At 40.7% G+C, this 12,974-nt stretch overlaps 1 protein-coding gene across 1 annotated transcript in view; it reads left to right on the plus strand.

Annotated features, from left to right (window-relative positions):
• Positions 1–9,306, plus strand: part of LOC311135171 (cadherin-13-like) — a 352,167-nt gene extending 342,861 nt beyond the window's left edge. Inside the window, exon 11 of the mRNA XM_084169093.1 lies at positions 8,084–9,306. Coding sequence (XP_084025219.1) covers positions 8,084–8,091 — 8 coding nt within the window. The 3' untranslated portion in view covers positions 8,092–9,306. The remainder of the gene's footprint in view (positions 1–8,083) is intronic.
• The last annotated feature ends 3,668 nt before the right edge of the window (positions 9,307–12,974 follow it).

Genomic DNA, 12,974 nt, shown 5'->3' on the forward strand with positions numbered 1-12,974 from the left:
ATTGACAATTACATTAAGTTTATGCAAAGAGTCAATATTTGCAGTGTTGACCCTTCTTTTTCAAGACCTCTGCAATCCGCCCTGGCATGCTGTCAATTAACTTCTGGGCCACATCCTGACTGATGGCAGCCCATTCTTGCATAATCAATGCTTGGAGTTTGTCAGAATTTGTGGGTTTTTGTTTGTCCACCCGCCTCTTGAGGATTGACCACAAGTTCTCAATGGGATTAAGGTCTGGGGAGTTTCCTGGCCATGGACCCAAAATGTCGATGTTTTGTTCCCCGAGCCACTTAGTTATCACTTTTGCCTTATGGCAAGGTGCTCCATCATGCTGGAAAAGGCATTGTTCATCACCAAACTGTTCTTGGATGGTTGGGAGAAGTTGCTCTCGGAGGATGTGTTGGTACCATTCCTTATTCATGGCTGTGTTCTTAGGCAAAATTGTGAGCGAGCCCACTCCCTTGGCTGAGAAGCAAACCCACACATGAATGGTCTCAGGATGCTTTACTGTTGGCATGACACAGGACTGATGGTAGCGCTCACCTTGTCTTCTCCTGACAAGCTTTTTTTCCAGATGCCCCAAACAATCGGAAAGGGGATTCATCAGATTAAATGACTTTACCCCAGTCCTCAGCAGTCCAATCCCTGTACTTTTTTCCAGAATATCAGTTTGTCCCTGATGTTTTTCCTGGAGAGAAGTGGCTTCCTCGCTGCCCTTCTTGACACCAGGCCATCCTCCAAAAGTCTTCACTTCACTGTGCATGCAGATGCACTCACACCTGCCTGCTGCCATTCCTGAGCAAGCTCTGCACTGGTGGTGCCCCGATCCCGCAGCTGAATCAACTTTAGGAGACAGTCCTGGCGCTTGCTGGACTTTCTTGGGCGCCCTGAAGCCTTCTTCACAACAATTGAACCTCTCTCCTTGAAGTTCTTGATGATCCGATAAATGGTTGATTTAGGTGCAATCTTACTAGCAGCAATATCCTTGCCTGTGAAGCCCTTTTTATGCAAAGCAATGATGACGGCACGTGTTTCCTTGCAGGTAACCATGGTTAACAGAGGAAGAACAATGATTTCATGCACCACCCTCCTTTTAAAGCTTCCAGTCTGTTAGTCTAACTCAATCAGCATGACAGAGTGATCTCCAGCCTTGTCCTCGTCAACACTCTCACCTGTGTTAACGAGAGAATCACTGACATGATGTCAGCTGGTCCTTTTGTGGCAGGTTTGAAATGTAGTGGAAATGTTTTTTGGGGATTAAGTTCATTTTCATGGCAAAGAGGGACTTTGCAATTACTTGCAATTCATCTGATCACTCGTCATAACATTCTGGAGTATATGCAAATTGCCATCATAAAAGCTGAGGCAGCAAACTTTGTGAAGATTAATATTTGTGTCATTCTCAAAACTTTTGACCACGACTGTAGACAGAGCTAAGACTATCACAAAAGCAGAGCAAAATGTCCAGTCAGTTATTTTCTCTCTGAATGTCGGATGATCTGGGCCATATAGCCAAAGCATATTTGATTTTTTATAGTGGACACTCCAGTGTCTAATTATTTTAAAAGCTTTATTTTCTCTTTTCTCTCCATTTGATATGAATATAACTTCTGTTTGTATGCATGCTGGCTTTCTCCCGTCTCCTCCCGTCGCGCTACTTCATGATCAAACAATGAATTTATCTAACAGAGTTCTCAGAAAGTTTTAAGTTGTTTTTGAATAACCTAAAAACATGACAAGCCTAAGGTAATATTGAGATAGGTAGAACAAACAATAGCAATACAGAAAACTCCAACGAGTAGTTTGAACAAAACGTACAGTTGAGCAAAGCTTTGTCTAAAAGAAACAAGGCAACAGTAAACATGTTGTCCCCCATGAATTATGCAGCACCAGTGGTGTCTGAGATATTGCGTAGTTTGCTAGACTCATATCCCTGAGCATGTGTGCCAAATTTCATCACTCTGAATCAAACAGTTCAAAAGATATAAACATGTGTCCGTTATAGCGCCTTCGTGTGGTCGATATGAATATTCTTGCATATGTTAAGTCTTCACAGTGTTTGCAACATGTGTACCATATTTTGATACTATATGAATATCGTTGACTGATTTATATGCATTTATATGCCAGGCCACGCCCACGTGAATGTTTATTGGTCAATAGCGGCCATGTTGTTTTACATACTAGTCTGGAAAATATTGCATTGAGAAACCATTGTCCATAGATGCCACATATAAAGTTTCGTGCAGATCGGTCATTCAGTGCCAGAAGAGTAACGTTTTAAGTGTTTTTCACAAAATTCTAAATGCCGGAAAATCCATCATGGTGGACTTTATGGGTCCCTAGTGAAATTTGTTCCTTGTGAGGAAAGGGACCTATGTACCGAATTCCATTACTTTAGGTCAAAAGGGATGAGTGGCATGACCTTTCAACGTTAGCATTTTCATTCTCTTGTTATAGTGACCTCATCAGGTCAATCAATGTAATTTTGTAAATGCCGGATCTCTATGTACAAGACACATCATTCACCAAAGTTTTGTCAAAATCGGGCCAGTGCTGTCTTGAGATATCACGTGTGACTAACGCACTAACGTACTACCCGACGGAGACAGATCCACAGTCCCCACCCCGACTTCATCGTGTGAGACAATGATGCATGCATCCCTCCTCCTTGCTGTTCCGAACCAAACGGCCAAAAGCCATATCCTACTAATTAAAATAGCCTATCAAAAGTATTAAGACAAGTTACATTTATGTAGAATATTTCCCAAGTAGGCTATTCTAATAAAGTGTTTATTGTAATGTCCTAGTTGCAGCTTTCAAATGGGAACAATTGTGAAAGTCAGAGTCTATAGGCGATTCTCTATCACAGCTTTATTTTGAATGACAAATATTACAGGCAACAAGAAGTGAAATTGAGCAAACAATCTAATGAGAAGTCAAAAGAAAACTTACAGCTGAGCAAAGCTTATGAAATAAACAATGCGTAAAGTAGGCCTATTTCTTTAGTCTATTATTAGCAATGTATACAACTTACCTACAACATACAGAAGCCTAGACCTAATAACAGTGGAATATTAGGCAAAAATGTGAATCACAGTTCTGGGGAGAGCAGAGTTGCATGCTCTGCAGCCGGGCCATTCATGATTTACAACCCATCACACGATGCACAGCCAGCAAGGCTGTCTTGCGCATTGGCACACACAGACACACACCTCTTTTGTGCCACAGCTCCAACAGAGAAGAATATGTTGCGTTCACGTGCTAGTCGGAACTAGGACACTCTGACATTTCCGACTTGCTAACTGGTTGTATACACGTGCCGCGTTCAACCAGTTAACAAGTCAAACATTTCTGATTTCCAACTAACACATGAACGCGGTAGTAGGCTAGTAAAAAAGATTTGGCTCCGAAATATATTTTGACATGATTCTTCTCCTCCCCCCTGTAGCATGTAAGCTCGCACTAGTGGTCCTTTTTAGCTGTCTTTTAAAAGTTATTTTCTTTTTACATTACAATATTTGTTTTTTATTGGTGGGTTGGCCAGCAGGGGGTGATACCATCGTATAACACAATATTTTATGGGTACTTAATCACGATAGGATAGAGATTGACATCGCCCAAACCTAATCAATCTAGTTCACTGGGCAGCAGGCTCCAAAGTGACTGTCTCTCTGCCCAGCCCAGTACCACAGAAAAATCCATATCCGCATGTACCCTCCTGCTCCTTCCCTACTTTTCAAGGAAAAAGAACTCAGCGTTACTTTTACGGACCCTTAAATAATGCATGCAAGCCTCCGGGACAGAGCCGGTGTTAAGCATACACAAATATTCTAGTCTTTAGACCTCCATTTACTGCAGCTAGGTCCCTGGCTGAATCCTGGAGCTTACGGGTCCAGTCAGTCCCTGTTGATGTGTGAGCCTCTACAGTGTGATAGGCTTGTAGCAGGACTTTCCCACAGACCTGTAACTCATGAGGCCTCAAATCCCACCTTGAGTTCTGCTGCTGTACCTCTGTTAACAGAGCCTAAATTGGACTTAGGGTGGATTTCATGTCAAGTAACATACAGATGAAGCCTGTATGTATTGTTTTGTATGTTGTGGATCAAATTATCTGGATGGTGCTTACTGTTTGCAGGCAAACAAAATAATGGCCATTGTTAGTAAGAGTACTAATACATCTAGGATAGCTATTTTGTTGAGGAAATTCTCTAATTTAGATAGTAAAACCAATTTGCCAGTGTGGCAGAGATGACCACAGTGCCCCCTGTCTCACTGTCAGTGAATGGCCTGACTGACAGACAGAGTGCGTTTGTATTACAGTCCCTCCAATATTTTGTGATTCTGCGATCACAGAATGTTTCGCAAAATCAACAATTCCCTGCATATTATGGCTTGCAGATTTGGCCAATCACTGCACTATTACTGCATAAAACCGTCAAATCATTGCAATATTACTGCATAAAACCGTCAAATCATTGCAATATTACTGCGTATAACTGTCCAATCACCGCACTACAAAAAAAGGGCTCGCAATTGTAACCAATCACCGTACTTTTATCGCGTAAAATGGTTCAATCAAGCAACACGTCATTTTTGGGATAAATTCGACAAAATCATGCAACATGTCAAAATTGTCCCAGCAAAATCAAGTATTTTGGCCTGCAACTATCACAAAAGAACACTGCAGAATCCTGGAGGGACTGGTATTATCTCTCTCCAGCAGGTTCTGGCAGGTCTGAAATGGAAGTCTAGCATCATGTGACAGCAGTATGTAAATACAGTATATAGAGTTGTTTTTCCACATGAGCGCTGTGGGCACCACTGACGTTTTAAGATTATTTAGTTTATGAGGGAAACACATGTGAGTGGAGGTGATAAAGTGAAAGGCATGGGTGAACAAGCAGCTGCAGTATTAAACCAGATGACATTTCCTCTCCTACTCCCATTGGGCTGTCTCAAGGCTCAGTCACCCTCCTGCAATCTCCCCTATGACCACAGTCCAACACTGCCTGTTCTCCTTTCTAACATATATCCTGGGCTGTGTACTAGTTACAGGATAATGTTGACCGCATTGGGACACATTCACAATGAGCCTGTTATCAGCTATCAGTTAAAGGCTAAAATGTTGATGAGGCTCTTTAGGGCGTATTTTACATTTATTCCCTGTGTGGGTGTGTTGTTGTTAGTGTTTGTCTCAGAAGCTGAGGTGAGCATTGTGGGATTTTATAAGCTGGAGATTTGATAGAAGGGCTGCCGCTGAATCTCAGAGAAAGAAAAGGCAATTAATCCACAAATAGGGAAATAAACCCAGGCAGATAGCCTTCCTCAGTCTGCCAACATGCATCCATCCTCCCTGATGAGCACACACACACACACACACACACACACACACACACACACACACACACACACACACACACACACACACACACACACACACACACACACACACACACACACACACACACAGTGATGTTTAAATCCCGTTTTCTGCCCAAATAGCCACTTTCCCTGCTCTAATCCACTCGGTTACAGGAGCAGGTTATTTAGGAGAAGGAGAAATGGGATCCGCCTCCTCCTTGGTAATATTAATTATTCCTCTTTTAATCCCTTTGTTTTGATTTAATAGGTATGACATTACCTGGCTGATAAACCCTCTTCCCCTCCAAATAAAAACACTAAAAACGTTGTTCTCCAATGTCATGTTTAATCCTGTGTCTAGTCTAGTCACACCTGTTTTACTGAATGATGGCACTTGACACTTTTGAGATATTTTATGTTTGGCAAAAGATAATTTGAACAGCACATATATTTTTTTCATGCTACAAAATGGAATTGTTTGATTTGAGTTGGTTTTAGTTTTGTCAGAACTACTCTCTTTAAAGCCATAATGGGAAGCAGCCAGAGAGTGTACAGTGAGGGTTGCTGCTATATGATTAGACTTTCAAAGGGCAAACTTTACACTTCTCCTCTTCACAAATGGAGCAGATATTGGATATGGCTCACTGTATGCTGTGAGACTTGTCTCCTGACATACTGACATTGATAATGAGATGAAGATGGAAGGAGAGAAGGAAGGGTAGATCCACAGGCAGGCAGGGAGGATGGTAATTCTGCTGGACTGGATTTTACGAGGGCAGCGCTCCTGTGAGTTATTATGTTTGCCTCAACTCCAGCTGACTTCTGCCAGTAGCACTTTCACCCAATTAAGTTGATGTTGATTAGATCAAACATCCCTCTGTCTCCCTCTATCCCTCTATCCCTCTCTCTCTTCCTCTATCCTTCTTTCCCTCTCTTTATCTCGCTCTCTCCCTCTCTCTCTTTCTCTCTCTCCCTGTCGCTCTCTCTTTCTCTCTCTTTCTTTCTCTCTCTCCATCATTCCCTCCACATCTCAGCCTCTCCAGGTACAGCAGGTGTGCTGGTCACATTTCCCTTCCCATTCTCACTCAGGTTGGTGGGGGTAAGGCTCTTTCTTATCCGCTCCGTGCCTGACTTTATTGCCTCCATGAGAGAGCTGAGGTGAATTGATTTAGCTGTTTATTTTCATTTTTCAGGCTGTGAGTTTTTAGCCAGAGGGGAAAGAATTGGTATGTTTTAAGGCCTGCACGCGGGAATAAAGGTTCCCAGAGTCTCATTACATTCGCAAAACACATCTCTGAAGCACGAGTGTCTTCGCTGTGCTCCGGAGTGTTGTTCAACTTATAGTTCCTTTTCAGAATCACTTAGACCGACACAGTAGAAAAGAGGCCCATTTCCATTAGATATATCCCCCATCAAATCAGGCACGCTTCGATCGTTCCGACATTTTGAATGTCTCACAAAATTACAGTTTTCATTTCTCAAAACCACTCTGTAATCTTATTTCGAGGACACACACACACACACACAAGGGAAAAGGGAGCTAAATACAAATCAATCTAACTAACTATGTATACCCAATTTAACAAGGAAAGTAAGAGTGGTGTAATCATTTTCATTTACATATCTCTTTTACACTATTTTGTACTGCATGCATTTTACGATCAGCAGTGAAGGAAAATCTTTTGACTTTTTGCTTGCTACAGAAAGCTGGACCCTTGAGCACATCATGAACTTAACTCTCCATGTATAGATGGGCAATCTCATCTCTTTATGTATATAAAAAGCCTTTTCTATGGGCTAAAGAAATGGCCTCTACAATGCCTCCCCATTCACATAGCAGAATCTGTGTAGCATACGGACCTTGAGCAACAGCACAGCTGCTCTGCGGTAGAGAGAGTGCCTGTCTCCACTAGCAACAGGAACAACACCTTCCTACACGAGCTCAGGCAGGATCAGCCCCATGGTCCTGAGGGGCTGTCCTTACTGTCCAGTCAGGACTGAAAAACAACCATACTTATACAGCTACTACATGTCATAATGGAGAGAGAAAGAGATGGAGTTCTGAGTAGAGCCCACAGTGACAGAACAGAGGAATGGGGGATGGCAGAGGGAGACAGACAGCTGGATCGATAACAACTCACAATTCATAATGCTGTGTGTGTGTCACGTGTGTCTGTGTGAGGAAAGGTTTAGCTAGCAGCACTAACTGTACCCAAAGTCTGTGCATCAATCTGATTTATTTCATTATAAGATATATACCTTTATTACCCTACTTTTACGTAACTCCTAATAAATGACTCTGTGTAGATATAAAGGCACCAGGCTGCAATACATGTGTTTTTTCTGCTGGTCTTCGGACGTGTGTGATACATAACCACTATAGAAAAGAAATACATGTTGTTCCATTCAGCAGGGCGTGACAGAGGAGGACATGTCATTATCAAGCTCTCAAACGTTTCCATGGCCATTTTACACAGACAAATAATTGAGTCTCTTTATTCTATCTAAATCTGTACCAAGGGTGTATATTTCGATCTTCTCTGTCCTCTCCATCCTGAATCTTTAATGTAGGATACCTATTACCTGTCTTGTGTAATTGATTGCAACTGATCTGCGTTGACGATGCCCTTGACTATCTGTTTATCTTTCTCTTCCTCTCTCTGTCATTCTCTCTTCTCCTTTTTCACTTTCTATCCACTATTCTCTCTTTTCTTACCAGGCTTGTAAATTGTGCTGAAACCTACTGTAGTCTACTTGCAACACTGAAGAGAAACGACATATCTCCCCTACGCCATCAAGCCTAAGGAGAGAAGACCTCTCACCATAACTAAAACAACTAGCAAACAATTACACAAAAACACAATTCAGACTGGCCCTCTGTGGTATTAAGCATCTTGGGTGTCACCACGTTATCTTACCCAGCCCCCCCCACAGTTCCCCACCAGCTTTTAGTTACCCCCCTTCACCTCTACCCCACCCCTCTCTCCATCCATTACCACCCCTAGCTCTGTTACCCCTCACCTGAACAGTTGTCCTTGCCCCTGGTCTTCTCCCTCGCCCATCCTTCTCCCGCCCCTCGCCCGCCTCCTCCGTCCATCTAATGTGGGTTCTGTTGTCACGGACACCACCGCCTGAATGGACTCTCTCGCTGGGCAAGGAAACACTGCATAGTCTGAGCTACTGGATACTGGATGGGGAAAAGCATTGACTTTTTGATGTATTACTTTATTTTCTCGTCATAGACGAGTGTATTTGATCTTGTTTCCTACTGTAATGAGAGAAAAAAGCCTGTTTTTGTCTGCAGTGGTTGTGGTTAGGGCAAGGTGGTAGCCATAAGCCTTCTCAAGTCAGAAGTTTCTGGAGTCTTTTTTGATTCGTTTTGTTTCTATTGCATTAGTTGTCATGGAGTGGAAAACAATATATCTTTATAGTAACGGTGTGAAACTTACAAAAAAGTACACTATATATATTTTATTTTTTACCATTGTACAAATATATTAATTAACTTATGTATTTGGACTGCCGGCTCTTCAATTACCCCCACAGAAAAAAGAGAAACCTTTTTGTGGACTTTAGGCACTATTTCTAATGCTATCGATGTGTTTTACTATTTTTAATGTACATCTCCAGTTTTTTGAGAATCTGTGATTAATTTAAATCTGGAGTCTTAAATTGCTTTGCTGATTAGCAATCTGTCTGCCTTGTGTTACATGGATTTGTTTCTCTGCCACTAGCACCGCCTCCCCCTGAGTCACACAAAGAGGTCAAGGAAGGCTAGTGAATTGGTGGTTCGTTTTTTTGCGCTCGTAAAATGTTTTTTGTGTGTTTGGGTTTGTGTGGAAGACCCCATGAGTCACTATAAAGCAAAGAAAAAGATGACATTTTGATTGAGTTATGTCTGTCTTTTGCACTAATTTAATAAAGCCGTTACTGTAATTCCCATCACATTAAAGTTTTATTGTTTGTAAGAGCCCCTTTGACTGGCATACGGGGCTTGTAAGTGTGTTTACCAACTGGTTTTGACAGCAAGGCTTCTCACAGACACCCTACTATTACCTATTCATACTCCTTCACACATGGACACCTACATGACAGAGCTCATTTACATAGAGACCACATGTATAGTACCTGATGAAAGCAGACATCCCACAGATTATGTGTAGGTAGGTGTGTGTGGGGGGAGGGATACTCTATGTGATTGCCTGAGACAACTCATTGGTTGCTTCCGGCTGGTAGCCTAGCGGTTAGAGCGTTGGGCCAGTTTAATTCCCTGAGCCGAGAAGGTGAAAAATCTGTCAATGTGTCCTTGAGCAAGGCACTTAACCCTAATTGCTCCAGGGTCGCCATTGATAATGGCAGATCCTGGCCGTGACCCCACTCTCAGAGGGTGTCTCAGGGAGAGTTGGGATATGCAAAAAACGCATGTCCAATTTACACATGAAATAGGACAAATATACTGTAAGCACCCACCAAATTATTATTATTTATTATTATTAATATTATTATTTGTTTACCGTTATCTATGAACACATTCTAAAACACATCCTTAGGGTTCTATTCAATCCGTATCGCAGAAGTTCCCATTTTAGACTGCGTTCACGCTAAACGCTGCATATGTTGGCTCAATTGGAAATTACCTTTACATTTCTATTGCTCAATCTGTAATGCTTCAGCGATACAGATTGAACAAAGCCCTTCAATTAATTTCTTACACTTCCTCTGACAATGTTCTGTGTGATTGCTATTGATTGCTCTTGCTCTCGTCTTGTCTAGACTGCACAGTCATTTTTTGGAACTTGTAGTCTTACATTATATATAGAAAACCCCTTGTTCTGTCTCTCATTAATGCATTTGACAGCATTAAAGCCTTTTGTCAGCCACCCTGAGTGACAGGCAGACAGAGGCAGCCAGAGAAAAGCCACACAGTCAGTCAGACCTGGCTGCCAGAGATCCAAATCAATGAATGATACAGGCTGCTGCTCATTAGGTCTGGGAGTGTAGATCACAGACAGAATACAGACTCCTCAGTCCTCATAGACACACATACACAGACTTTACTAATGGATTGGTCAAAACAAATGTTTGATTTCACCAAATTTTAACATTCTGTCATAAAGAGCACATGTTTAACTTAATAAAAAACAAGTTTTCCCATCTCAAGATGTTAAATAAATAAAAATGACTATAATTAGTGCCTATTAGGTGCCAAATAAAGAAAACGGGTTGACAGTAACAGGGTTGACCACAACAGGGTTGACGATTTCATCTTAAATCAGCCATTATGGAGGCTTGTTGTGTGCAACAGGGACGGGCAATTGAATACAAGCTTCCCAAAAAAATTTGAATTGTTAAATAATTTCTAGCCTGTTTATCTATCGGTAACAGGTTGATGTGTTACGCCACTTGACTCAGTCTTCCAACACAAAACACCAGAAAATGGCAAAAAAGGAGTAGAACCAGCTCACCTGCTTTTACACTATGATTTGACTATTAGATGTTCAATGTTCTTTTTTTAAAGGAATAGTTTCACCATATTAAAATAAGTTTTCAGTTCACTTAACAGGGTTGACCTTAGAATGAGGGACAGACTTAAATTAATCACTAATAACATGAAATAAATAATAATCTTCAGAAAAGGCTTTGTCAATGCAACACAATAACTAGAGCTTTACAATGATGGGGAAAACTTTGAGAAATGTTGGGTTTAAGTGGGTTAAAATCTTCCTAGCAGTCACAGAGGGTGCAAGGACACGTGAAAATGCTTATTTTTTTGTCACTTTACATTTATTTAATTATCCATGTGGTCAATATTAAAGGGCACTTCATTTAATATAACAGGCTTTTATAATTCAATATTGATGCACAATTTCTACTTAAAATATCAAAGGGACGCAAAGACACTAATTTAGTAGAATGACCCTAATACACTCCAATCACTAAATGAACACTGAGGGGATTGGTCATGGTGGTGGAGAGCAGTAGTATGGTAAGTTCACCTGAGGTCAATGTCATGCTACCACAGTCAGATGTCTCTGGTGCTAATACCTAACTCAGGTAAGATTCTGCTGTCTTTCCCACTCTTACAGGTGATTTCCATGGGTTTGTTATTCTGCATTTTGACATTTTCTATTCTGCCACCGCTGCTTACGGTAGAGCGTCTTTGCTACCACAGATTCCTACAAAGTCTCAGACTCCAGGAAAGGAAAATGCTTACAAGAAAGAAACAGTTGAAGACACAGACGTTATCGATTTCCATTGTTACTTCTAATGTAAAAAGGGGAGAAAAAGACAATCCTATTTTCTCTGAATTACCTAGCTAGCTAGGCTACTCACCATACTTATAGGATGCAGATTTGAGTTATTGAGATGCCCTATATGTTCGATTAATCAAATTATTCCAATTATGAATCCAACAATAAACATCCTTAATATTATATACAGTTGATGTCGGAAGTTTACATACACCTTAGCCAAATACATTTAAACTCAGTTTTTCACAATTCCTGACATTTAATCCTAGTAAAAATTCCCTGTTTTAGGTCAGTTAGGATCACCACTTTATTTTAAGAATGTGAAATGTCAGAAAAAATAGTAGAGAGAATGATTTCTTTCAGCTTTTATTTCTTTCATCACATTCCCAGTGGGTCAGAAGTTTACATACACTCAATTAGTATTTGGTAGCATTGCCTCTAAATTGTTTAACTTGGGTCAAATATTTTGTTTAACTTGGGTCCTTTGCTGTTGTTCTGGGATTGATTTGCACTTTTCGCACCAAAGTACGTTAATCTCTAGGAGACAGAACGCGTCTCCTTCCTGAGCGGTATGACAGCTGCGTGGTCCCATGGTGTTTATAATTGCATACTATTGTTTGTACAGATGAACGTGGTACCATTAGGCATTTGGAAATTGCTCCCAAGGATGAACCAGACCAGAGGTCTTGGCTGATTTATTTTGATTTTCCTATGATGTCAAGCAAAGAGGCACTGAGTTTGAAGGTAGGCCTTGAAATACATCCACAGGTACACCTCCAATTGACTCAAATGATGTCAATTAGCCTATCAGAAGCTTCTAAAGCCATGATATCATTTTCTGGAATTTTCCAAGCTGTTTAAAGGCACAGTCAACTTAGTGTATGTAAACTTCTGACCCACTGGAATTGTGATACAGTGAATTATAAGTGAAATAATCTGTCTGTAAACAATTGTTGGAAAAATTGCACAAAGTAGATGTCCTAACCGACTTGCCAAAACTATAGTTTGTTAACAAGAAATGTGTGGAGTGGTTGAAAAACTGGTTTTAATGACTCCAACCTAAGTGTATGTAAACTTCCGACTTCAACTGTAAGAGATGTAAGGTATTTTATATGTTGCAATAAAGTTGGCTAAAGTAGAAGCTTATCCTTTGTAGGTATTTTCGCTTAGTAATGAGTAGTAAGTAAGTATAGTGCCTATAGAAAGTCTACACCTCAAACTTTTTTCATGTTGTTGTGTTACAAAATGGGATTAAAATTGATTTAATTTTCATTTTTTGTCAAGAGCTACACAAGATACTGTGTAATGGCAAAATATATATATATATTTTTTAAAGATATAGATAAGAAATAAAACACT

Source organism: Coregonus lavaretus (genome assembly GCF_964263955.1).
Source record: "Coregonus lavaretus genome assembly, chromosome: 9".
NCBI lineage: Eukaryota > Metazoa > Chordata > Actinopteri > Salmoniformes > Salmonidae > Coregonus > Coregonus lavaretus.